The following is a 27,138-nucleotide window of genomic DNA, read 5'->3' on the forward strand; positions in this document are numbered from 1 at the left end:
GTTGCAGGAGACCAGGGTGTCCTGCTGAGGGTTCTGCTGTTGTCCCCGAGGCTGTGGGAGCCAGCACTGGGAGTGGGAATGGCAGGATCAGATCTGGCATTTAGAAGCCTCCGTCTGGCAGCTGAAAAGCCTGTTGTAGACCTGTCACTATAATCTGGGCTACAAGGGTTGTCACGCTCCAAGGGAGTGGCAGTGGGAGGTCGGGAAGGTCCAGGAAGAGGCACAGGGAGGGCCTGACTGATGCGCGTGGAGGGGCCCGGGCTCCCCGCTCCCTCACTGGGGAGGTGGCACGGCTGTTGGCGGGGGTGGGCCTACGGGAGGCCGCAGTTCCGTGCGAAGGCCAGGAACCAGCAGACTGGAACCAGGGTTTTGGTTCATACCTGTCATTTAGTAGCCAGTGGTGACTCCTACAGTTTTAAAATGAAAAACCAAACAGGAACAGATCATCTGGTGCTTCCTGACTCCTGCGGGTGCGTGAAGGTTTCCGCATGGCAGCTGCAGACCGATCGCTGGCCGTACTAGGGAGGGGGCAGCCTGCAGGCTGTGACGCCAGAGCCGGGGTGCCTGGGCCCCACCTCCTCCTCCGCGCAGTCGGTGCTGCCAGAGGGAGGCTGAGCTGAGCTTGGACAGTATGGCCTCAGGCAGGGTCACCAAGAAACAAAACCCGCCCTGCGATTTGCCAGGTGCATGGCCAGTCTCACTCAGTTCAGGCCTGCCACGGGCAGTGGCCAAACCGGGAACCCCTCCCGTGGCAGCAAGGCATTTGTCCCCACCTGGGAGAAAACTGCCGGTGGTGGTGGCAGTCACTGACCCTTGGAGAGCCTGAGAAAAGCTGTAGACCCTGTTCCCGGAAGAATGCACGTCCACACGCAACTCTGGATTCACATTCGTGGGCTCAGGGATTACCTCGAGTGCTTGCACCTTCAATTTTTTAAAGATTCTTCAGTTGGATCAAAATACAGGGAGAATTAACTGACTCAAGAGCATGAGCCTCTTCTCACCCCTCCTCTCCCCTCTTTCCTGGGACAAGCCGTAGGTGGCTACGGGCTTAGCCACAGGGGAGAGCCACTAGAAAACCAGATTCCTCCGTCTTCCACAGCACAGGAAATACACAGGAAGTCGACAACTGGCCTCCTCGGGAGGGGTGAAGGGCGAAGAAATGGGGTGTCAGGAGCAAGCTCACAGCCGAGGACCGAGTAAGAGGGAATAGTCTTCACCACCTGGTGTCTGTCCACCAGGCACGTCCCTGATGTCTCACGAGTGCTCTGAGTGGTAGCGCCAACTGCCCGGGTTCACATCCTGACTCCAGCGTGCCTGGCGGTGGCCTTTGGGCAAGTGGCTTGACTCCGGCCTGCCTCCATTTCCTCATCTGTAAACTGCATGTAGTGATAGCTATGGGGATAAACGAGTGACAGTATGTAAAGAGCGTAGGATGGTGCCCGGCACACAGAAAGCACTTTACACATTTTAGCTCCAGTCATTATTATAAGAACCTCATTATCCTCATTTACAAATGAGGAAACAGACCCAGAGAAGTTAACTTCTTGCCCAGAGTCACTCAGCTAATAATTACTGACCAAGTTGGAATTTAACCCCGGTCTGTGTGACTCCAGAGCCCGTGTGTTTAACTTCATGAGTCGCCCTTGGAGTTCCAGAAGTTTTGCAGCTGGCCTTCCCTCCCTCCCTGGCTCATCTGCTGCTGGAGTTCTCACATCTTAAAGGGGTGTCGCTGGATGAAGGGTCTTCCAGTCTGATGCCAGGGCCTTGCCAAGGGTCATGGTGTCTTCAGCGACATTCAGTACAGTGCCCTGGTTATAGCTGGCTGCCCTGTGCATAAGCAGGCAGAAAGATCTAGAAATCAGTGCTTCCCAACTTCTAGCATCTGATGATTGAAAAAATGTGCAATGATCTTATATTTTTAAAAAGCAATTTCAAGTTCAGAAGCAACTCTATTTTTAGATTTGCCTTTCTTCTAATTTGATGAGAGATGTAACATGAGCAGGTCTGAAGAGTTAGACGTTACAGAAATAAAGTGCTGTCTCCCAGAGAACAACTGGAATTTATTATTATTTATGGGTAGTAACAGAAACATCATTCAGTAAATCTATATTTTAATAGCCACAGCAGTGCCACGCATTTGGAATTTGTAGCACATGTATGTGTAAGACATTCATTATAAGATGCTTTATGAGAAAAAATGCTCGGTGAAAATGGGGCTTTGCAGACACCTTGAAATAACTCAGAAGCCCCCAGGAGTGACTCGTCTAGACATTTTGGAACCAATGCAGAAATATATTTCAAACTGGGAGTGAGCTCCTTCTGTTCTTGATGGGTAAGAGAAGCCAGGGCGGAGGGCGCCCCATCTCAGGCTCCAGACTGGGAAGCTGAGCACCTCATACAGCATGGCCCCTCCAGGAGGGACCCAGGGTCCTGGAGTCCCAGCTCCCCGGCCGAGTGTGCAGAGACTCAGCCACAGCTGCGGCCAGCTCCACCCATCAGAGCCGCTGAGAGCTGCCTGCTCAGGGCGGATAGGATGGTGACCCTCCCTTTCCCAGGCACTAAGATCCATCTCCCCGGCGCCCTGGGGTACACCTGCCTCCCATGACTACATCTCCAGACAGCCAAGGCAAGAGAGATCCCGGGAGAGCGTCTCCAGCCTAGGGAATGAGTTCTCGATGCAAAGCCCCGTGGCTTTGGATGGGTCCTGTCCTGTCTCCGGCCTGGGTCTGCTCATCCGTGCTTTGAAGGATGGGGTTACATGAACCTCGAGGTCCCCTTCAGTCACTGAGTTCTTGGTAGGTTGAGGCTGGGCCTGCCTCACCAGCAGTCTGAAGACTGCCCATGTCCTCAGGTTTGTGCCAGCTGGCATTTGTCATGGAGAAAGTTGGAGAATGTTAGCACACAAAACGCTGCCAGTTCGTACACCAGCTCCGTGAAATCCTTCTGTTATTCGGCCCTGAGACAGCGCTGCCTGAAGGAGGTGCCACTGCGGGCTGGCCAGCCGCATCTCCGGACCACTGTGAGTGACAGAGCTGGGCCTGTGGAGGGACCTGGGCCCTGTTTGGCTGTGGAGTGTGCCCCACACAGGCGGGAAGCATCAGGCTTCCCCAGGTGTCCCCACATGGAGACTTTGTCTCCCTTTTTGACAAGACAATACACTGCAAGTGTGTGTGTGATAACCTCCTCTCTCTACCTGGGGCTGCCAGGTCTGCCCTGGCCAGAGAGGGGCCTGTGCACACAGGGGCCACCCCTGCCAGGAGACATTTGGAGGTGATGCCACCGTGGACTCCCCTGAGCCTGCTGCCCGAGTAGAAGGCTGTGCCCTACGGTGGCTGAGACCGTTCTGGAGTCAGGCTGCTCAGATTCAGACTGTCAGCTCTACCGCTACCTGCAACCTCCGACAGGTCACTTCATGTCTCTGCTTCAATTCCCTCTTCTCCAAAATGGAAGTAACACCACTTGGGCTTTTGAGGGAGTCACACGTGGCTGTGCAGGTAAAGCTCTCAGCACAGTGCTTGTTACCATCGTCTTCAGCACAGTCGTCATCATTGTTGTCAGAGCCATTATTCCTCCTGGAGGTTCCGCACACCCCTGGGCCGCCCTGGGGGGTGGAGCGGAGACATGGCCTTGGCTCTGCCTCCCTCCGCCAGCAGCTCCGGGCAGGCCGTTGCTAGGCCCGGGCAGCCCTGAGCCTCTGGGGTAAGTACGTACAAACAAGGTCTTCCTCCCAGGGGGCCATGCAGCTGAGAATGTGGCAGTGATTTGCCAAGCAGGGGCACTCATGCCACCCTGGGCCCCGTGTGGCCGCCCAAACGCCCTGCAGCTTGTGGTGTAAAGGGGCTCCCTGTGGACTTTGGGGCTCACAGGGTTAGGACAGACCAGGCTGGGGGCAGGGGAGGAGGCTTTCATTCGCCATTCACCGCCCGCTTTACTAAGGCTGTGGATAGACGTCTCTTCCTCCGCTAGAACGCCAGCTCCTCTGGCCACGGGAGTCTGCTGGCCCGAGAAGACCCACACAGAATCACCAGGGAGGGAGCTCTGTGGGAGGCCACCCGGGGTGGGGGGAAGAGGGACTTGGAGATAAGAGAGTAAATGCTGCCTTCAGGCAGAGGGCCAGGGAGTATCTAGGAAATCGTCAGATGGTAAGAAATGCTTCGGAAGCCCTGGCAGGGATCACTTTGTCACATGGCTGCTGAGCACCTGGAACGTGGCAGGTCTGAACTGAGACACGCCGTAAGTGTGAAACACGTGCTGGGTTTCCAAGGCTTAGGACACAAAAAAGAATATAAGGTATCTTGTTAGTAATATTTATATTAACTGTTGTATTGATTACATGTTGAAATGCTCATTCGGGATATATTGGGTTAATTAAGACATCATTAAAGTTAATTCGGCCAGTTTCTTTTTCCTTTTTAATTTAAAACTAGAAAATGTAAAATTGTGTCTGTGGCTTGCATTGTATTTCTGTTGGACAGCAAGCTCGAGAGAGACCGATTAAGAGATTGGCTGAGAGCCTGAGTTTACCACCCCGGACTCCCCTCTCTGTGCTGGAGTTTCCCCATCTGTCTTAGGCTACCAAAGAATTTGGAAGTTTTGATATCCTCAGACGACACCGGGAACTTCCAGCCACGTGACTCCCGGGAAATCACAGTAGCTGCCCACCCAGAGGCTCAGTTGTGGGCTCTGTCAGTTCTGGATCTGTGTCGCATGCCCAGATCTTCCGGCCATCAGAGGATAGCTGTGCCCACTCTCACCCCTGAAACAGGCGCTGCGGGATCATCAAACCGTATTAAATAGCAATTCCGCTTCGCAATTACAGAGCTCAGAATTGCGCCCTTTGGGAATTCACATCAAATGAGCTTCAGAGAGGCTGCAGGTGAATGGGGAAAGCACAGCCGTCATTCCCTGACGCAAATGAATAATTGAGCAGCCTGGAAATGCCACGAAGGACTGTGTCGTACAGGCGGGCGACTGGACCGCCCGGCCCAGGTCCTCGGGAAAGGTAGCCTGCAGCCTGCACCTGCCAGGGCACCTTTTGGCAAATACAGTGTGACGCATCGGAAGGCGCCTCTCCCTGACATCTGAGGTTTTCTACCCGTGCAGTCCCCGTCCCTGAAAGCCACAGCCTCTGCCGGGGAGCACTGCTTTGGGCAGAGGCTAACTCGCAGTCCCCCTGTGGCACCCACCCTCCCCCAAGTTGCCTAGCGGGACTTTTCTGCGACTGGAAACCAGCAAGGCTTCTGTCCTTGGAAGCCAGGGCTTTCCCGTGCCCACCGGAACAAAAGTGTGTGCAGAACATCATCAGTATCTCGCAGGCAGAGGCTCTGTTGCCTGTTCCCCAGCTCAAAAGAGCGTGCTTCGTGGAGGCAGCTGTCAAGGCTTCTGTGCTAAGTGCTCTGGGACAGGGCGAGATGACAGGCCACCATCCCTGTCCTGTCCCCACTCTTTGGTTGCTCTGCAAAGGGCTGGTCGGATGTCAAGGGCTGTTACTGGGGCCCTCCCTGTGCTGTCTGGACCTGCTGGTTTCGCTTTATCGACAAAGGGCCTGAACGTAACGCCCTGAGTCCGGAGGGGCTGGCTCAGTGACACTGGAGGGGTTTTCTCCACCTGCTCAAGCCAGGATCGTGCTAGAGAAAGGAGAGGGGAGTGAGTGGGAGCCCAGAAGACTGGTTGTCCTCCCCCAAGTGTGGTTACCATAGCTCCAGCCAAGCAGCAAGCTCCAAACTCCTCCAGAAAGGGGGAGAGAAGCCCTTCTTCCAACCCCCGGTCTGGGCCACGTGGGGCTGGTGGGAGGCAGGTGAGGGTGTAAGCCGTGGGCTCCGGCCCAACCGCCTGCCCCCAGGGCAGTGGGGTGGCTGTGTGTGATTCGGAGTGCTCAGCCTTGGGTGGTGCCGTGTTTTGGTGGGCTTGGCTCTGGTGGGCTTCAACCCGGCTCTCTTCTCGGTCTTGCCCACAGCACCGAAAGAGCCCCAGTGACCCTGCACCTCGATGGGATTGTGCAGGTCCTGAACTGCCACCTCAGTGACATGGCCATCGGGATGATGACCAGGATTGCCGTTCTGAAGTGGCTTTACCACCTCTACATCAAGACTCCTCGGAAGGTGAGCCCCAGGCCCATCACCCAGTAGGCGCCTCCAGGCCAGGGGCCTCTTCCGGTCCACCTTGGTTCAAGGCCCTGCTTGTGCTTGGTAGGGCTTTGGTCATTGCAGTTCTAGAGAAACCCTGGCCGGCAGAGGAGTGACAGGTGCTGGGAGGAACCCTCGGGGTCTCAGGGAGTGGATGGTCCATGCAGACCAGTGGGACACTGTATGGTGTGCAGCCCTGGGAGAGCTCACGGGTGCCCCCGCTTCTCTGCCCTCTAGATGTTCCGGCACACGGACAGCCTCTTCCCCATCCTACTGCAGACGTTATCGGATGAGTCCGACGAGGTAGGTCACCAACACCACCCGTCCTTACAGAACATGGGCTGCCCTGCCTCCCCTTTTGAATGACTTGGGAGTCTTAGAACTGAGATGTGCTTATTTTGTTGTTGTGCTCTTAAATCAACACCTAAAAATCACCGTATTCTTCATACCTGGTAAGGTGCATCCTCCCTAGAGGTACAGCTGTGCTCTTAGCTTTGGGAGCAAGGACTCCGCCTATGCCCTGGTGCAGGGCGTCCGTGAGGACATGAGGCTATGGGAGTTTGGGTGTCTGCCCTGCAAGTCTGCGGAGGTTGGTGGGCACTTGGCTTCAGGGTCAGGCCAGCCTCGCTGCCCAGTCTTGAGCAAGACACTTTGCATCTGTGTGTCTGTTTTCTTCTCTGTTCGGTGGGGCATAACAGTACCTGGGGATGTGAGAACACCATGCTCCCTGTGACATGCTAAGTGCTTTGCGGGGCACAAGCTGAGCCCTCAGTCGGCATTGCTTGTGTTACTCATTTCAGCTGCATCCGTTTTGACCTCTAGTTTGAAATTAGACCCTTAAGCTTTGCTTTGCTGGGGCCTCCAAGAGCCACTGGCGCAAAGGGAGTGGCTGCCCCAGATCCCAGGCAGCAGGAGCAGCCCGTCTGAGAGGGCCAGAGTACGGAGGCCAGCCTGTGGGCACGGGCGCCCTGGGTCCTTCTGTCAGCAGGGGGAGGGTCTCCTGCAGCCACACACCTTTCCCCACGCCATTCTCAGCAGCGTCCACACCATGGAGTTAGGGCAAGGTAGTTCTTCTCCAGGGCTCCCCTGCCTCCCAGCCAAGGGGCAGCATTTGCAGCCAGGCTTGCCCGCTTGCAAGGGCGGCACCTGTCCCCCATCCATGCCAGCTCTGCAGGCTGTGTGCTGGATGCTGACAGTCTGAGCCGAGACTCCCGCCTCTTCCTCTTCGGGGCTCTGAGGCTGTGGGCTGCAGGCAGAGCGTGTCTCTGTGAGGCAGTGGGCTCTCTCGAATCCACAGACCTGCCTACACCTTCCCGTGGCAGCGTGAGTGGACAAGGGCTGGGGGCGGGGGCAATGGGAGAGGCACGTTGCTCACAGCTCCCTATGGAGTGAGGCACCTTGATCTCCCCTGGGCCAGGGTCAGGTTCGTGTGGGAACCCAAGCAGCTGTCCTGCAGCCTGAATTTGCTTTCCCAAACCTGGGCTGCAGAGAGACACGGCCAGGCAGGTTATCAGCTTTTACGTCCCCTGAGGTTTTCTGCATTTCCAGAAAAATCCAAAACAGATGGTCTGTGAGTGTGCCTTTGGCCTCTCCTGCCTCCCCCTGCAACACACACACACCCCCTCCCCTCTCCCCCTGCACCACCCCTGCAGCGCGAGGCCCAGGTGGACGTGGCCCAGTTCTGCCTGTGTGTTGGGAGTGACTCACTGCACAGTCACGGCCCTCATTTCAATACAAAAAGGAAGAGCAGAACTTTGCTGATTGGTTCCTTTCCTAGGACTTCACTGGAAGCAGCTGAGTTTTCAGTCCTTTAAATTGAGTTGTTTAATCCCATCCAGCTTTCTTTGCCTGAAATTGGTTTTTGTGTGCGTGTGCATTTACGGGGAGCGGGAGGAGATGCAGTCCATTAAACAGCTCTGTTCAGGCTGCGCCTGTGGAAACTTGATTTGCTGAAGTGCCAAATGTTGTCAAGGCTTTGGGGCACATCGTGTGGGCCTCCGGTGGGTAGGAGATTAAAGCTGCTCTTGGGGACAGTTGGGGGGGGTGTTGTAACAGGAGTGAAGAGCTCCTGCTTCCCCATCTCTCTAGAGGAGGGATTTGGGGACCCTGACAATCAGTGGTGAGTCCTGATTCTGCCACATCCTGCTGCTTCACCAGAATCACATTCCTAAGTGTCCCCTGCTCAATCTCTTTGGTGACCCTGAGGACGTGCTGTGCACTTGGCAATAGAAACATAGCCATGAACAAGACAAAGCCCGTTTTCTCCTTTACAGACTATCTAGAAAATGCTCTCTGTTGGGATTGTTCAAATATTTTCAAACACAGCCCTGATCTCAAATTGGAGTTCCTGGGGTTCAAGACCATGAAAGCCTATTCAGTCAACTAGGACCTCAGCCAGCCTGGCGGGTCCCTTCCCTGGGAAGCCTGCAGGGGTGCAATTGAACCTCAGCACTGCCTGCGATGGCTCGTACATACAGCTTGGGGGCTCGAGGCACAGGTTACCCCAGATGACTCTCAGCTGTAGGAGTCACTACCATGTGAGGAGCTATGCGAGACCCTTCTTTGGTGGCACCTGTGGACGCCCCCCCACAGTTCTCTGGGGGAGGTTCTATTATTTCCATTTTGCAGTTCAGAAAACTAAGGCCCAGGGAGGTTAAGTAGCTTGCACACCGCTAGGAGGTGGTGGGGCCCAGGCCCAAAGCCGGATCCGTTTGACTCCAGAGCCCTTAATCGTTACCCACCAGGCCCGTGTCTCACCCGGTGCAGGCCCAGCCACCCACCTCAGAACCTAGCTAGGAGGTGGGGAGCTCGTGTTTGGTTGTGTCATTGTCCCCATTCCCTCATGATTTCACCAGGATAAGTTTTTCGGGCCTTTTTCTCTTGTTCCACAAGTTCTTGAGAGGAGTTCTCAGTGTGGTATGGAGAGGTGTGTGTATTTTGGAAACACTGCTCCCTCACCGCCCAGATCCGTTGTCCACTTTTCTTACTGATTTGTAGAAGCTCTTTGTATATTTGGGACATTCAAGGTGTCATCCGTGTTGCAAATGTCTCTCTCTCCCTGGTCGATTGGGCTAAACCCACAAACCGCTCCGTCGTGCAGGGAGCCACTGGCCTCGGGGGACGGAGTGTACTCAGGTGTTGACGATGCAAGACCTGGCACAGGGCGGGGCAGAGCCTCAGAGAACTAACTCTGCCCCCAGGACCACGTGGTACAGCCTATGGGCGCATGGCCTCACGGGGTGTCTGGTCTGCCATCATTCCTCAGTTCCACCTGAGTGACACCCGCGACTGTGTCTGCCTTTCCGTCATCCGGGATGAGCAGCTGTCTGCTCATTACCACCTGCTCCGTGCATTTTCTGAAAACCCTTTTTGTCAGAAAGAATTTGCAGGTGTCAAATTAATGTTCTTGGCACTGAAGTAGAAACCCTCCCATTAGCTAGAGAGCCAGTGACTCATTTTTTCAAGTGAAAATGTGACCCTGATTTCCATAGCATAGAATGCCGGGTGCACGCTCAGAGCATCGTGCCGGGTCCCTGTTGGGGAGGTGGGACGGTTGCCACGCTGCCTGAGGGATCTCTGCCTATAGGAAGGCCGTGCCCCCAGCTCGGAGCACCCCCAGGACAGGGGTCCTGTCCATGTTCCTAAGGGGCTGCCCCGGGAGGGGCCTCGGGTGAGCCCCCACTCCTAGGCATAGCTGCCCCCAACCTGCGTTTAAAGTTCTCAGGGTAGTCTTAAGGATATCAGTTCCCCTGTGACATCCCAGACAGTTGGCCACCAAGCCCAGGCACTCCTTGGACCTGTGAAATGAGGCCAATGATGGCTACACCTGCCTCTTAGACTTGTTTAAAGAGAAAGTGCAAAGCACCTACCAGATCTAGGCCCACTGTAATGAGTTTGTTTATGGGGAAATTGGCCTTTTCACTGTGCTGAATCTCCCTCTCAGAGCAGGGCATCGCGTCATCTTGATATCCTGCAGCAAAGTTTTTGGGTCTTCTTTGTAGGTCTTACTCACTCATTGTGAAGTTTACTTTCAGTATTTGTATTTTTGTGGTGCTTTTGAGTGGCGCCCCTTTGTGGTAATGTTGTCTCCCCAGGAGGCAGCAGGGCCTGGCGTTGAGAGCACAGGTTGTGGGGTCCAGCCCTGGCTCTGCCACCTGATGGTTGATTGACTTGAAGCAAGTGATCTAGGCTCTCTGAGCCTCGGTTTCCTTATCTGTAAATGGAGGATGATAATGCAACCTCACGTCTGGGTTTGCTGTGAGGTTTAAGTGAGATCACGCGTGTCAGGTGCTCAGCACAGAGCTGGCCACACAAACCCACGATAGTGGTAGGTCTTCCGATGCTGGAAATGGTTTCTGTAAAGGGCCTGGAGACACACACTGAGATCAGGGCCATCGGCTCCGTGTCTGCCCAAAAGCCAGAACAGAAGCTGCTCTTGGTGCTCTCTGTCTTCCTGCCTCTCTTTAGAGGCCCAAGGACCACAGGGGTTGAGGGACTCAGGTTCCATCTCAGGGTCATAGAAAGCCAAGCGAGGACACAGTGGGCCGCAGGATGGGTGTCCCCTTCCCATGCCCCCAACCTCAGCCTTCCCAGCACCCCTGGATTGGAGCAGCCCAGAGCCCAAGCAAGGCCGCATTTGGCATGTGCCTCGCTCATCAGAGCCTCATTGTCGGTGCATTCGCAGCTGGCTGAGTCTGGGGAGAAGGGGAGAAATGGCGGCGTGGGCAGAGGACAGCCTGCATCAGAGCCTCTGCAGCAAAACCTTTGCAACGCAGAAGGCACGCCCTGCTGGGCCCGTCCCCGGCATGAACTGCGTGCTCTGCAGCGGGGCCTGCAGGGACGGCCTCCCCGGGGCCTGGTGGTGTCTCCGAGCTGGAGTGTCCTTAACACTTTAGAGAGGAGGGTCTCAGCCCAAGAGCAGCCCCTTGTTCCCCTCCCTTAGCTTCGAAGTAACTAGAGGAGAAATCGCTGCTGGGCGTTTACGGCTTATGTGACTGGGGTGGATACAGAAAAAAGAATGCAAATGGGCTTCCTAGAAAATGTGGAAGGTAGGATTCTGAGGGCATTATCCGTGGCAGTGGTGGTTTCCAGCTCATGAGCCCACTAATTGCATGAAGAACGTGGGTAGCCATCAGCCCCGTGTGACACGGCCTTGACTTAGGAGGGAAGGGACAGTGGGGGTGGGGCTGAGGAGTGTTTTAGGGGCATCTGAAAGGGCTTTTTAAAAACTTGCTTCAAGTATGCCACGTGGTCCAATGATGCACCCAGTCCAAGGTGCCGAGTGCCTTCCCTGCCCTCCACCCGGCCATGCGTCTCGGCAGGTGGGACCCCAGGAGCTGCTGCAGCCTCCCCGGGGTTCTGAGGGAAGAGGAACTGGGCGTGCTGGGGGCCCATCTGGCCCGTCTGTCTCTGAGGAACAGACACCACTACACCCTAGACCACATCTGAGGGGTATTTGCTTTGGGGGACAGTGGAGAAGATTTCATTTGTTTTCATGGCCCAGGTCCCAGGAGCAATGCACGGAAGAACCGAAGAGGTTCTCAGGTATCACAGGAGAGGGCTCGCTGGGGCCCGGCCCGGTCGCCAGGAAGAGAAGCAGGTCAAGCTGGTTTAAGAGCCCAGAGGAGCAGCTGGGGTCGGGCTGTGGCAACACCACTGCACCGCCACTGCTTCCTGGCAGATCCGGGCTCAGGCTGCCCCGGGCTCCCTCCGTCCTTCCCTGCTCCAGCCGTCGTCCCACCCAGACCACATAAGTGCTCCCTCGGCTTGCCCTTTCCAAGGCTTCCTTGTCACCAGGTCTCCTGGGTCGGCCAGCTGGGCCTGGAGGCTCATCGGCCTGCTTCAGAGGATTTAGTTCATGATGACAGGGACGTTGGCTTAGGGTCCCACCCAGGGGAATCCCCAAACCCGAGAGCTGTGCTGTGAGGAATGGTGGGGGAAGGTCTGCTGTGTCCTGTGTCCGGAGGGAGGGCCTGCCATTAGAACTTGGCCATCCCTCAGTGTCTGCCCCCAAAATGGGGACTTGCACTTAATTAGAGGCCCGTTTATTTAAGGGCAGCTTAGAGAGCCAGTGACGGCCCAGCGGCACCCCTGCTGCGGCTGTCTTCAGGCCCTGTGGTGGGTGCCGCGTGTCGACAACAGAGCGAGACTTGCCGCCCGGGCGAGAGTGCAGTAATGTCGTCATAGCTCACTGCAACCTCCAAGTCCTGGGCTCGAGTGATCCTCCTGCCTCCCAAGTAGCTCGGACGTAGGCATGTGTCATCGTACTTACACACTCACGTGTCTGCGGAAGGAGCCTGGGAGGGAGAGAGGGCACAGCCTAAAGCCTGTGGGGTCTGTCCCCTGTTCAGAGCACGTGGCATCTACTGTCTTCACGAACGTGCATGGCAGTCCGGGACTGGTTTCAGTTATCCCCAGTTTGACACACGAGGAAATGCAGGCGTGAGGAGGATGACTTGCCCGAGGTCACAGTGCCAGCAGTCAGAATTGGAAGTCAAGTCTGTCCGATTCCCAAGCATCTAAAACCCCACACAAGGCCTCCCCTCGCTGCAGAGTAGGGCCCCGGCCCAGAAGGGGGGCGCTGCTTCATCCAGTCCCTGGCGCTTCGTTGCACTGACGGTGCTATGTCCTTGGCGGACCTTCCGTTCTGGATGCACCTTCTCCCTCCGAACCTTTGACTTTGACCTTGTTCCCCTGCCCCTTCCCCGGCCTCCGAGGGTTGCCCTGGGCTTCTCACTGACATAGGGTCCCCCAGCTCCCTCGGTCCAGAAGCCCTCTCCCCCTCCGCCTGTCTGGTCTTTTCCCAGAAGGGCTGAGGCCAGTGCTGGGACTGCTGAGGGGTACGGAAGTGGCCCAGGTGGGGAACGGGAGGGAGCAGGAGGGCAGGCCCCTGGTCCCATGCCGCCCAGCTCCCCATGGGGCCAGGCAAGTCGCACGACATCTCCTCACCTCCGTTTTCTCCCCCGAATGCTGGGGTTGGACTGGATTGTCTGAGGTCCCTTCCAGCTCTGAATCTGTGTGGTCCCAACTCCTCTCCCTGGAATACTAATGCTGCGCGCTCAAAAGTGGACAGTCTTCCGGAAGAATGGGACTTGTTTTTCCTTCTCATATCCTTGCCTCAGTTTTTATTCCACTCCATTTTTCATTCCACCCCTTCTCCAAAACAAGCAAAAACAACCCCTCCACCCTGCCTCAATTCCGCAGATTTCTTTTAAATCAGATCACGCGATAAGAGGACTGAGGGGTAACGTATCCGTGGCCAAGAGCTTGATTGATTCCTCTTGCCAAGGACAGACCCACATGGGAAGATGAGCTGGGCCTGGCATGGACGGCCTGAGACCCTTTTCCTGTCGCAGCCCTCCAGGGGTCCCGCCAAGGGCACGGGGCATTTGCCTTCTCTCCGCTCTCCCCGCAGCTGACCCTGCGCTCCCTCTGGGGCTTGTGAGAGGAAGGGGGCCAGTGGGCAGGGAGAGGAGCCCCCACGGGCCTGCCCTCTTGCTCAGGGACAGCAGAGGGACTGCAGCCACCACTAGGGGTCCAGGCAGGCCTGTGGTCTTGTGATATGGGCGTTTGGCAGCAAATCGTTGCCAGGGAGGAGAGAAGAGTGGCAAGGCGACACTTCCAGAACTGCGCCTACCGACAGGGCCGCTGCTCCTCGTTCTTCCATATTTTCCCACCTTGTGCTTTCAGTGCCCACGTGGCCACCCGTGACAGCCGCAGGGCATGCCACTCTGGGGAAGATGGGTCTGTGGCCAGGAGGGATTTTAGTATTTATCTGTCTAAATTCCGTCCCTAGGCCGATGGCCAAGTGAGGAGCCAAAGCTGGGGGAGTGGGCTGGGGGCTGGGGAGGGCGCTGCCCAGCTGCTGGTGGAGGCAGGGGGCGCAGGAGGAGTTCCCCAAAGAGGAGCCAGCGGGGTGCCTCTTCCTGGGGCAGGGATGGGGCCAAGCTGCCTGCAGGGCTGAGCACACCGCCTGGCCCCGGGCCTGACCACCCACCCCGTGGCCCATGTCTCCTTGAACTCGGGAAGTGGTCTTACCTAGAGAGGCCCAACCAAGCCAACAGCCTGGCTCAGAAGCCACACAGCAGAGCCGTCCAAACTGGGGCAGCTATCGGAATCGTCTAGAGCTTTTAAAATCCAGCTGCTTGGGCCTCATCCCAGCCCTCCTCAGTTGCACCCTCAGGTAGGGCCTGGCTGCCCGGGAACTTGACCCCAGGAGTTTGAGGTTGCAGGGAGCTATGGCTATGATCGTGCTGAGATAGGGAACTGGCCGGTACTGCATTGGGCGCTGCGTTGGGCATTGCTGCAGCATTGCCTTAACTGAGTCAGGAAGTCTCTAAATGAAGTTTCAAATTGCCCTGATCAAAACAGGATGGAGACAGGGCAAGTTCCAACCCGTTAGAACCCACATGGTGAAACACCACCTCTGCCATGAATATTCCTCCCTTGTTGAGCCTGTAATTAAGCCATAGCTTATGTGTTTTTCCCAAGCTCCCGGGTGATTCTGATGCACATCTCTGGTTGGGAGTCACATTTAGGGGCCAGTGTGAGAGCCTACTTAGAGACTAGGGGCTGTGCCCCCAGCTCTTGGCCCTGGAGCCCTCTCCACACAGCCCTAGGCATGGTACCCAGGCCGGGCCCCCTGTTTCCACCCCACACCCCACTCAGCAAACATGACGTCTTCAGAAGTCAAAATTTCTCCCAAGTCATGTGTTGGTTTTTCCACCTCTGGAGATGGCCAGAGCTGAGTCAGCTGAATTTCCTAGGCAGCTCCCTGTTGGCCATTCACAAAGGCCCTCGGGCTGGGCGAGCCTGGTGGCGTTGTGGGCCAGGCCTTCCCCCCTGCTACAAGAAGAGCTGACATTTCACACTCACTCCGTTCCAGACCCTGTGCTCAGCGCCGCGTGTGTGAGCTTAGTTCATTTTCACGACAGCCCCTGGAGGATAGGTTCAGTTGTGTTCCCCATGTCACCTAAGAGGAAACTAAGACCCAGAGATGTTAAGTAACTTGGTCAAGATCTCAGCCTAGATGCTCCACGAAGCCGTGTGTGTGTGTGTGTGTGTGTGTGTGCATGTGTACGCCTATGTCTGTATCACAAGCCCCTCCCCCTGTGTATCAAGGCTGGGCCAGGTCCCCTCTGTGTCTGTATGTCCCCCTGTTGAGGGGACCTTCTCATAGCCCTTCTCACCCTCTGCGGGGGCCCCTCAGCTGTGAGGTCTGTGTGGACAGACTCTGTCCAGCCCATAGTTGGTGGGCAGCGTCAGTAGATGCTCAGAAACGTTTTAGGAGAAAGTGAAGGAACAGAAGGTTGGCTAGATGATGAGCTGATCCCACCTAGGGCCTGACTACGCCCCGGGCCCTGCCAGAGGAGACGGGAGACTAGGCCTGTAGGGAAGAGCCCGGATCCTCAGGACGGGGCTGTGCGTAGCTTGCGGGTAAATTGGAAGGAAGCGGAGCCCCAGCACTGGGCAGGAGCCCTCTCTCCCGCTGCCATGGCTCCTGGCTTATCACCTTGTCCCCTGGTAACCAGGCCACAGCGGGTGTGAGTGGGCATCGAGCTCAAGCTGTCCTGGGTGCAGCAGGCCCTCCCTGTTCCCTGCCGGGCTCTTGGGGAGAAGGTATAACCCTGGGAGTTTGCCCTCCCGGTCCGAGGCCCCAGGTGGTGCAGATGAGCAGTGGCTGGATTCAGCAGGAAGGAGACCCAGCGGAGGTGGAGGGGATCAGGGGCCTGGTCTCCACACTGTCTTGCCCCAGGCTGGCCTGTCTTGTCCCCTGTGCCCTAAGAGCGATGGACAGCTGCCAGGGCATTTGAAGCTGTGCTGTCACTGTGAATCAGTGGAACCCAACAACAAGTGTTAGGTGCTGGCCTTTTGCATAGAGGAAAGTGCTAGGCACTGAAGGAAAGATTTCAAAAGTCTGTTTACAAAGAAAGTAACCCTGATCCCCACGGGCTTGTGTTCAGAGTTACACAGCACTAACCAAGGTGTATCCTCTTTTTTTTTTCAAGCTGTTTTTGCTGTACCAAGACAAAAGGTTTTTAATCAGGGTGGTTTTCTCAACAGGAAGTAAAGTAGGTCTGAGCGTAAGCAATCCTCCTCTTCCCCCCGCAAGTCTAAAGGTCTGTTAGGCAGTGCTGTCCCTCCCTCCTGCAGCAGGCAGGGGTGCTGCGACCCACGGTAGACCGAAGCCTTTCTTGGAACGCCATCTCTTTCCCAGGCCGGGCTGGGGCCTGATTGCCACCTCCTGCAGCTCATGTTTACTGTGTCCAGGGCGGAGGCCTCTGGCCCTGGTGCCAGCTGGTGCTGGTGGCTTCTTCCACTGCTCTCAGCCTGCGGGAGCCCCTTCCCTCGCCTCCCCCAGAGAACAGCAGCCTGGCTTCCTGGGGTGAGTTCTCTGGCCGATACCCCAAGCCCCAGGACAGCAGGAGCCGTTCCACACGTGGCCAGGGCCATGCCCCTCGTGAAGGGAGGGGCCAGGCTGCTGTGTGGACGGGCGCAGAGGCCCCAAGGTTTTCCGGGAATGCCCAGCCTCGGGGCCTCTGCGCTTCATATCAGCTCCACTTCACAAGAATAAGGAGCAGCCCGAACTGACCCAGATCTCAGGCAAGGCCCTGCCAGCCGACCGCTCTGGGCAGAAGCATCAGAGAGCCCTTGACAGTGGCCTGCGCCGGCCAGACCTCAGCGTCCAGGGCCTTCAGCCATAATTCACCTCTACCACCAGCACCAAGTGTGTCCCTTGGAAACATTCTTGCAGCTTCCTCCTGGCTGGACCAGAGAGGGCCCAGCTTGGGGATGTCCTGTCAGTATAAGAAGGGCTCCCTCTTCAAGAGCTAGGAGGCTGCGCCAGTTGACACCCAGGGCTCCGTCAGCCAACCAGTGGTTTCTTAAGGATAAGTGGGTGCAGGCAAGTGGGCGCCCCTCCGTGCACCCCCTGGGCAGAAGCTGTTCAGAACTGTCCATCTCGCATTTCCTGCCCTGCACTGCAGGTCAGCTGGTATTAATGTTTACTCACCATCTGCTGAATGCCTCACCCTGGGACTCCGTGTTCAGGAGCCTTGGGAGGAGGCAAGGGCAGGCCTCCCAGTCTGGGACTGGGCCTTGCAAAGCTGGCGCCCAGCCTCCTGCGGTTCCCAGGGTGGCAAAGGAGCAGCCAGCAGCCCCTCGGGGAGGGTGAGAGAGCAGAGCCTCCCGCTCCCTGTGGCTTTCCAGTGCTGCTCTGTGGGTGAGGTGTTGGGACAGTGAGTGCCTGGATGGACCAGTCAGAAGAGGGAGAAACAGCCACCATCCCAGAGAGGTTGTCCTTGGCCTGCAGGAACGCAAAGTGGGGTGACAGACAACCTGCAGCAGCCACCACCCCAGACATTGACTCCCCTCCCACACCAAAATATGCCCTTTGCCTGTATAAAGTTACCTCCAAGAAGTGGGGCGGGGCTTCCTGGTCTTTGCTGCCCATACCATGGAGGGTGAGAATCCCCCTCCCCTCACCCCAAGGCCTCCCCTGAGTTGCTTTGCAGATGCCCCCCAAACCCAGTCGCCACCCACCTCAATCGACCCTTTCACTCCACAGAAGGTCAGCTTGCTCCTCTCCAAAAAAAAAAAAAAATGAGGGACCAGCTGATGGGCCTTCCCTACCCCCAGCCTGTTGCCATGGTAACAGCAGGCGCTCCTGCTCCTGCAGAATATTGCTTTCTTGTAACCTCCCTCCCTCCCTCTCTTTTCCCCCTTCTTTCTCTCACACAAAAAGAAAGCACAAGTGTTTTATATTCATTTTGCAAAAAGCTGTGTAGTGCATACTAATGGACGTGGCTTCCTCCTGCTTGCTTTGAGCCTTTCCCCATTCTCAGAGCCGGGCCCGAGGGCCGGCCACAGGCCCAGGCCCAGCCTGCGTGCTCTAGAGGCCAAAGCAGGAGTGGCCAAGCTGGGGGGCCTTTCTTTCCTCCCGGCCTTGAGCCAGGTGCCCAGTGAGCAAGGCCACTGAGAACACCTGGTCCTGGTCCCAGAGGTTCCTGCCCACCCACCAAGGGCTGTGGGGTCTCCAGGTGGGTGGAGCACCGAGACCCTGGCACAGAATCTCAAAGCCGGTCCAACAGGAAGGGCGGCTCTCCGCAGCCCCTGTTCTCGGTCCCAGGCCACCTGTCGAGGTTGCCTCCCAAGGCTTTCCTCTGTCCAGGCTGCCGCTCCTGCCCCGGGCAGAGGCCGAGTCCTGGCCTAGGTCTGCGGCCAGGTTGTTGCTCCAGAGCCTCAGGGTCAGGCCCTGGGCTGAGTCGGGTTTGCAACTCAGCTAGGGAGAACCAGCAGCTGGACTTGAAAGGCACAGGAGCCCGGGTGTCAGAGCTACACGCCAACCCCACTCCCCAGTTCAAGCCGTCCCTTGCCCTCCATTTTGACACCCCCTTCCCCTCCTCCCCTCTGAGAGGCTGGAGGAGATGGTGATGCTGTTCTTGACTCCCCGCTTTATGTAAGGCACCGGACGGGGCTGTGTGTGTGTGTCTGCACACAAGTACACATGGCGTTGCCCCCCGCAGGGGCTGTCGCCAGAGACAAATCCTTCCTATGTAAGCACTAGAGGAGTGGCTGGGATTACTGAAGGAACCTGTACACAACATTTCCGGCTTTAATTGTGCAATTGAAGTGTAATTTGCATTCATTTGCCATTTGGTGTTAAACTTTCTAAAATAAGAGAATTCAAAATGTGAATGTGCAGCTTTGCTGGCTGCCGGCTGCACTCTCCAGCGGGGCGGGAGGCAGCGGTCCAGAGGTGGCTGATGCGCCTTCTCTTTGGGGGCAGAAGTGGGGTCGGAAGCCCTTAGCGTGGGCACCACCGTCACCGCCCAGAGTGGTGAGCCAGCCTTTCTCGTGTGCTCACTTTTTGTGCTTTGCACACAAAGTGTCTCCTATAATCTTCACCACAGCCTGGCTAGGTTAAGTCTCCATTTGCACGTATGGGGAAACCGAGGCCGCCCATCATCTGCAAAACGCAGTTCAGACTTCTTTATCTGAAGCTCCACCGCTTCGGCCTGATTTCTGGCCATATCCCCCAACCCCCCAGCCCCATTCCGCTCTCAGGAGCTAGAGCAAAAGTCTAGTTTCCTGGCATGTGCCGAGTCGTTCGGCCTCCACGAATGGCTCACGCTAGGTAAGAGGAAGCTCTGAATGCCTCTCTCCCGCCTCAGTTCCCTTGGCCAAGTCATGCTCGAGTACTTCCAAAGCCTCTGGGCCCTCCTCTGGCGGAATTGCTGGCTCCCTGGCACCTGTGCTGTGTTGTCAGTAAATGTTTACCGCCTGTGTCCTCCAGGAGTCTGTGACCTCATCAGAGGCAGAGCCTGTCCTGCCCTGCCTTGCATGTCCTGCAGCCAACACAGGACCGGCCCGCAGAGGCCACTCAGTGGATGTCTGGGGGCGGAGGTTGTGTGCATGAAGGTAACTGTCCAGGGTCAGCAGCTGAGTGGCAGGGCCAGGACTGGACGTCAGGACTGTCTGGCCACAAAGCCCTGTGGAGCATTATTAACAAGCTCGGGCTTGGGGACCAGAGCTGGGTTTGAGGTGGATTTCCTGTTAGCTTGAGCCAGTGTCCAAGCCTCAGATTCCTCATGTGTAGTATGGAAGGTGGGCCTGATGACAAGTGCGGGCATTAATTGTGGCCAGGAGTGAGGACAGCGTGCTACGCCGGCCTCCCCGTCCCTCACAGCCTGGCCCTGGGGCCACTCAGAGGGCGGAGACGGTGCTGCACAGGCCAGGACCCTCCGGTGTTGGTGGTTCTTCCCGAGCACCTTTCCCGACGGGGAAATTAGCACCCACCGGACACTTAGCGCGGGTCCATGTGTCAGTGTGTCCACCATGTGGCCTGGTGCCAGCCGCCTTGCTGACTCACGCTGTTCTCCTTGGCTGCATGTGACTGCGCGTTTGCTGCCAGAGGCATGCGCCTCCGTCCCCTGCACAGACAGACCTGAGTGCAGCGGGCAGCGTGGGGGAGGAAGTCGCAGATGCAAACCCTTGCGAAGAGACACAGGTTGCCTCCCTGAGACCCTCACCTCCCCGGGTCTGAGTCAGATGTGAGATCCTGGGGGGCCTGAGACCCCACCGCCTGGTTCTGTGAGCAGAGCAAGAGCACAGTGCTCACGAGGACCACTAGACTCTGGGAGTTTTAGGGGGCTGACTTGGGGTTTGGGCCCTTTTTTAAAAAAAAAAAATACAAGTCACATACCATAAAATTCATCCTTTTAAAGCATACAATATAGTAGTTTTTGGTATTTTCACAAGGTTGTGCAACCTTCACTACTTTCTAATTCCAGAACATTTTCTTTTTTTTTTTTTTTTTTTTTTTTTGAGACCGAGTCTCACTTTGTCACCAGGGCCTGAGTGTTGTGGGATCATCATAGCTCACTGCAACCTCAAACTCCTGGGCTCAAGGGATCCTCCTGCCTCAGCCTCCTGAGTAACTGGGACTACAGGCACGTGCCACCATGCCCGGCTAATTTTTCTATTTTTGATAGAGACAGGGTCTTGCTCTCACTCAGACTGATCTCGAACTCCTGACCTCCAGCAATCCTCCCGCCTCGGCCTCCCAGAGTGCTAGGATTACAGGCGTGAGCCACCGTGCCCAGCCCAGAACATTTTCATTGCCCCAAAAAGAAGCCCTGTACCCATTTGCAGTCACTCCCTACCCCGTTTCTGTCCAGCTGACAACCACTAATCTACGTCCGTCTCCGTGGATTAGCCTATTCGGACATTTCATACAAATGGAATCATCATACGCTGCGTGGTCTTTCGTGCCGGGCTTCTTTCACTGGGCAAAGGTTGTCAGGGTTCGCCCGTGTTGTGACATGGATCAGTGCCTCGTGTCTTTCTATTACCAAGTGACAGTCCTTGGTGTGGATACGCCACATTCTGTTTATCCGTCTCTCAGTGGATAGACCTTTGGGTTGTTTCCACTTTCTGGCTATTAGGGATGACGCCGCGTGGACGTTTATAAATAAGTTTTCCACGTGGACATTTATAAATAAGTTTTTATACATGCACATATGTTTGCAGTTCTCTTGGTAACTACCTAGGAGTGGGAGTATACCTATGGCAACTCTGTTTGACTTTTTGAGGCACTGTTGGCTTTATTCTTGCCTCACTGTTTAATTTTGAGTGAGTCATTCTCCCACCCGCCCCCCATCCCATCCCCTGGTCTCATTTCCCGTCCCTGACCTTTGGAAAGTGACATGCAGGGACAGTTGAGCACCGAGGGGCGTAGCCTCTGCGCTCTTGCAAAGACAGGTGCTCCGGGGCTGCTGCCGCTTGCAGCGACACTGCTGTGCTCTCCGCGTCCCGTCCCATCCCTCTCCTCTCTGTCTCTGTTCTGTCGCTGAAGCAAAGAGCCCGTGGAGGCTCCTCCCTCAGTGGGAGCAGAGGCCTGGACCCTCCCTGCTGGGCCTAGACCTCCCCAGGGCCCCCTGGCTCTTGGCCTGGCCGCAGGGGCAGCCCTGGCTCCTGCCGTCTGACCAGGCTCCTTAGCAGCTACGTTTTTCAGCCAGTGTGGATCCATTTCCCACAGGCCCAGCGAGTAAAAATGCTCTGAGAGGCCGGGCACATGGCTTATGCCTGTAACCCCAGCGCTTTGGAGGCCGAGGCAGGAGGATCACTGAAGACCAGGAGTTCTAGGTTGCAGTGACGAGCTATGCTTGTAGCCCTGCACTCCAGCCTGGGCGACAGAGTGAGACCTAGTCTCTAAAGAAAAAAGATAAAAAGAAAGTTTGGGGAGATGCTGAATCAAGTATACTGTTGCAGGCAAGGGCGGGCCAGGGTTCTGCCCCTAGCGATGGCTGTGGATGCTGGTGATCCGTTCACCACTCTGCTGCCTGCTGTGCCGTGGGCAGGGGTGGCTCCGACTCCCCTCTGCAGCCCCTGGCACAGACCAGGGCTCAGGTGTCAGGAGAACATCCCAGTGTCTGGGAGTGGAGGGACAGAGGGAAGGACGCTACGCGATGAGACAGTGGGAGGTGGCATCCATGTGTGTGCGTGAGTGCCTGGGTGAGGCCAGGCCATGGCTGGTGAGGAGCTTGTGTGCCAAACATGTGACACTTTTCGGAGAAACCCAAGGGGCCAGAATGGGCTAGCAAGCGAAGGGAGCCTCAGCTGACTGGGCCTGGATGAGCCAAGAGGACACCAGGAGGGGCGATGACAGGGCAGTGCCAGGAGGAGGCGCTGGCACACGTCGTCTGCATTGGCAGGAACCGCTTTCAAGCTTTAGAGAAGACAGGCCTTGTTTTTTAGTTCTTTTTTTTTTTTTTTTTTTTTTTTTTGAGATAAAATTTGCCCTTTTAAAGTACATAATTCACAGGTTTTTAGCATATTTATAAAGTCTTGCAGTCATCCCACATGACCCCACCGTAGCCTTGACCTGACCTTGCATCCACCGTGTCCCACGCAGCTGGCCCCGCCCACCAGGTGCTGCTTCGCTTCCACTGGACCAGGGCTGAGGCCCTGCCTGCTGGGGTTATCCTTGGCCTGGGCTCAGGGTAGCCCAGAAGGAGGCACAGTCATCCACCCACCAGGCATCTACTGGGGCAAGGACAGCCCTGGGGATACACTGTGGCTAGAACAGGCACAGTCCCTCTTCAGAGCAGGAGAGGAGTGGGGAGCAGGAAGGGGCGGGCAGACACCCCAGTGTGGAGCACAGTGAGCAGAAAGTGGCTGGGAAGTCTCGCCAGCTCCTGGGGCAGATGACCTGCACGTGCACACATTCAGCAGGTCCCCTCCCAGCAGGGCACACCCCTGGCCCCTGGCCCCATTCCCACGGCAGCAGAGCAATGGGCTCTCGGTGCCAGGCCAGGATAGGTGCGGTACAAGGGGAGGCAGCTTCTAAGGGTGTGGGGGTTCTCTGGATTGTAGGGGCAGCCCTGGGGCCCTTGTAACAGCACTGACCTGTAGTCCACTCTGCTCTGTGCCCACGCTCTGCCTCTGCCTTGGACAATCTCAGCAAGCAGGTGATCAGTCTGGGGAGGCCTCGTCCCCCCCAAACCTGCGTAGGAACACTTTGGAGACTGTGAGGACTGAACAGTATGTCTGGACCTTAGGAAGTGCTCGATTCTGGAGCCCAGCATGCACCCCAAATATGGCGGGTGCTCTGGGGTCTGCGGTGGCCTGACGTCACCTCTGCAGAAGAATCTGTTCTGTGGACCAGTGTGGGGCAGGGCTGTGGCTGCTGCGAGCTGCAGAGTGTGGGCTGGAGGGCACCGTGGGATTCTCTCGTGGCCACAGGCTCTGTGACTCACGCTGCAGCACACACCCTCACCTGAGCCCTGGGGACCAGAGAGGGGGGTCCTGGGACAGCTGACTTGCCAGGCCTCAGATTCCAGCTCCTTTCCTGGGTCCCCTGTCCGGGACATCTGTGTTCTCTTGAACTCGTATCTTCTGTTACTTTTCTGAGCACGCCTGCAGCCATGGTCTTGGTGGCTTTCTGCAGCCTGCTGTCCTCTGCAGACCTGCTGACCTCACCTCTCACCAGGTCACCCCAGCTCACAGCAGGGGCTCATCCTCATGCTCTACTTGTCTCCCCAGGTTGTCCTGAAGGATCTAGAGGTGTTGGCAGAAATTGCTTCCTCCCCCGCAGGCCAGACGGATGACCCAGGCCCCCTCGATGGCCCTGACCTCCGGATCAGCCACTCAGAGCTCCAGGTGCCCACCCTCGGCAGAGCCGGCCTGCCCACCACTCCCGGTAAGTACCCACTGGGGGTTCCAGCCCCAGCGACCCTGGAAGTGCTCATGCTGGGTCTCGTGCTGGGCCCAGGTGCTCCTTTGGGCTGTTGTCATGAGTGGCGGAACTCTCCAGCGTGTGAGGGGTCCCTGGGTTTCCTACCAGTGACCCGAGGCCCCGGCGGCAGGCAACCCTCACACCCAGCAGCCCTTTCTCCCCGTCCTCCTGCACCTTGGGTGCTTGTGAGCCACTGGCTAAACCCAAAACCATGTGAGTCAGCTGGGCAGCGTCTCCCCAGTCAGGAGCCAAGGGCCCTGGTCTTAGGCCTCACAGGTGGAAGACGAGGCAGCCATTTCCTTCCTCACTGAGAAGCTAAAAATAGCCCTCAAGACGGCAGGCAGCCCCGGCAGGAGACGGGATAATTCAAACAGGCTGTTTCCGGCAGTCCTTGGAAGCGAAGGTGGCCGTAGTGTTCCAGTGCTCGGCCCTCGGTTCCTTCCTGACAGCGGGCCTGCTCTCCTCCCTGGTCCCAGGCCGGCGCCCCTTCCCTCCAGCAACACGATCCTGGAAAATGCCCAGGGACACGAGTGGTGGGAAAGTGCCCAGCGAATCCTGGGCGTCTCCTTGGCCCAGAGACCACCCAGTGCCTGAGAAGTACAGGGGGTCGCAGGAGCCCTGCAGGCCTGACCATGCCCCGGGACTTGCCAGCTCAAGTCACGGAGACCCCTGTATTAAAGACACCTCCCTGATGACAGTGAAAGTCAAGGGCTCCCCAGCCCTTGCAGCAGGTGTCATATAGGCACCTGGGCCTCAGGCCACCTCCTTGCACATGCCCTGCAGCAACCCAGAAGGAGTGAGGGCGCCACGGCCGCCCAGCTTCCTCTGTCTTGTTTTGCCAGGATGCCACCGCTTCCCTGCCCATGAGCCCAGTTCTAGGCAGCCAGTGGCCACAGTCAGGGAAACGGTCCCACACCCTGACCCCAGGACCCATGCTGGGGCTCCCACCTGTCCCCTGGCACAGGAGTTCCTTCTCCGTCCTGCGTCCCCAAGTCAGCACATGAGGGACTGTGACAAGATGGGGAGAGGAGCAGAAGCTTTTCCCCCAGAAGGGGGCTCAGGTTCAGGGAGCTGTGAGAACTGGGCAGAAGAGGGGCCACAGCCGAGAGGAGGCGTCCTGCAGGGGGTGGCCAGGCGGAGCAGCCCTGGTCCTCGCCCTGGGAGGCAGATGCCCCAGCGCCCTCTCTCGTCCTCAGAGGGGCAGCCCAGAAAGCTATTTGGGGTAGCACAGCCTCGGGGCAGGGCCAGGACACCTGGATCTCCCTGACCCTCTTTGATCTGCCCTTCATCTGTAGGGGATTTTTCTCTTCTGCTTTGACACAGAGATGTTGACGACTGTGACATAGGTTCCTACTCGTGCAGGGATGGGCCAGGAAACTGCTACAGGCAGCCCGGACTGGAAAAAATCCAGTATGTGCCCGGGGGGAGGGCAGGGCCTGGCCCGGGGGTCCCTGGAAGGCCGGTAGCATCACGCCCTTCCCCCTGCTTGGGAGCAAGGGCCAGGGGAACCGAACGGCAGAGCACTCTGCATCCCAGCTCCTGGCCCTGCCGAGATGGGCGGGCCGCAAAGGAGGCTAAGGCAGTGGCAACTCTTGCCCCAGGTCACTGAGGCTGTCACACTGCCTCAAGTCAGCCAGGAACTCACTGGGAATTCATAGAAAAACAACAAGTTATGCCAGATGGGAAGAAACTCCATCCTGGAAAGAACACCAAGGAAGTGCCTGCAGCCAATAACACTTCTTGCTTCAAGAATCCACGACATCGTAGCCAAGGCACCATGTGGGGAGAAAAATAAGAAGCAGCAGCCACAACTCTGGGCCACGAGCTCTTAGCTTGAGACCACGTGTGGTCTTCAAGGAGTGTGGGAACCTCCAGGCAGAGCCACATGTGCTCACACGTGCGTGTCCGCAGCCGGCATCAGAGTTTACAGACGGGTCCGTGGTTTTAAAAGGTCAGCTCAAACCAGTAACAGGAGATCGGCGGAAGCCGGAGCGTGCCTTGTCCCTCTCCCGCCTCTGCTGCCATAGGGCACCCACCAGGCGCCAGGGACGTGTGTGGCGGTGTTGAGGGCAGAAGGCATGCAGGAAGTGTACACTCATTCCTCTGCTAGCTGCTGTTTCCCACGTTGCTTCTCGGGCCTGCGGGGGCATCGTTCTGTCCGTTTCCATCTGGCCGAGCACGCAGACAAGCGCACAAGGCCACACGATCCGCCTGTTCGGGTTCTGCTCTGCTGCGGCTCTCTGGGGCGCAGCTCTGAGAACCTGCAGGCTGCAGTGCTGTGTCCCTTTAGAGCAGAGCGCCCCAAAGGTGTGAAGGGACTTTCTGGAAGGCAGAGCAGGCAGGAGCCCAGGAAGGACGAAGTCGGTGGCATCTGTTGGGAGCCAGTGGCGCCGCCTGCACATTGGGTCTGTAAACTGCGATGGTGCAGATCGCACGGAGCCCTGGGGAAGCCAGACCCGTCACACGCCTGGGCGGCTGCTGTGTCGGCCTGAAGGCTCCTACTGCGGTGGTCCCCAGGGCCCTTCAAGGCACAGCCGCCCTCACGGGATTTGCTTCTTGTCTGGCCCAGCGTAAACATCTCCCTTCTGCGCTCCTCCCGCCCCGCCTCCCTTGCAGATTCCCAGGAGTGGGGAGGGGGTCACCTCGGGGACAGTCAGGAGAGAGCTGCCGGGACCGGGAAGCTGACGGAGCGACACCACATTTTCCTGTCTCCCACCCCTTGTTCTCCTGTGGCTCAGCTCCTTTTGTACCTTCTCTGCCTGGTCTCCACTCGGGGGGTTCTGCAGGGCCTGCCGGGCTCTGGGGACGAGGGGTGACGAGCAGGCCTGCAGGCCACCTGAGCCTGTGCCTGCTTAGAGTACAGGACTGAGGAGGCCTCAGGGATCGGTACCTTGTCAGAGACGTGCCTGTGCTCCCGGGGCCGGGGCATCTCTGCTGCCAGAGAGAGGGTGGCCGGGCCTGGGGAGACCCAGCCGGCCTGCAGGGTCCACGGCCAAGTGCAGCAGCAGTGTGGCAGCCTGGGACTGAGGGTGGGCCCCTGAAACCCACTCTTCCCTGGCTCTCCCTGCCCACCATGGGGCCCATCCTTGGTGTGATGAAAGCTGCTCATGTCGGTATACCTTGCAGGGCGCGCCGGGCCAAGATGTTTTTATGCCTGCCTCTAAAAACAGGCAAAAATGAAACATTCTGATTCAATTTCGTTCCCTATAGCCCAGGCTGGTGTGGCCAAACGTGAGCAGCATCTTAATGTTGCCACACGGAAACAAGTTCTAGAAG

General features: G+C 57.3%; 1 protein-coding gene across 3 annotated transcripts in view; it reads left to right on the plus strand.

Moving 5' to 3' along the window:
- Positions 1–27,138, plus strand: part of VAC14 (VAC14 component of PIKFYVE complex) — a 100,017-nt gene that overhangs the window by 25,617 nt on the left and 47,262 nt on the right. For all 3 annotated transcript variants that reach the window (XM_069456751.1, XM_069456753.1, XM_069456752.1), the window contains 3 exons: positions 5,957–6,101; positions 6,363–6,428; positions 23,670–23,826. In XM_069456751.1, the coding sequence (XP_069312852.1) occupies positions 5,957–6,101; positions 6,363–6,428; positions 23,670–23,826 (368 nt within the window). The remainder of the gene's footprint in view (positions 1–5,956; positions 6,102–6,362; positions 6,429–23,669; positions 23,827–27,138) is intronic.

Source organism: Eulemur rufifrons, chromosome 23 (assembly GCF_041146395.1).
Source record: "Eulemur rufifrons isolate Redbay chromosome 23, OSU_ERuf_1, whole genome shotgun sequence".
Lineage (NCBI taxonomy): Eukaryota > Metazoa > Chordata > Mammalia > Primates > Lemuridae > Eulemur > Eulemur rufifrons.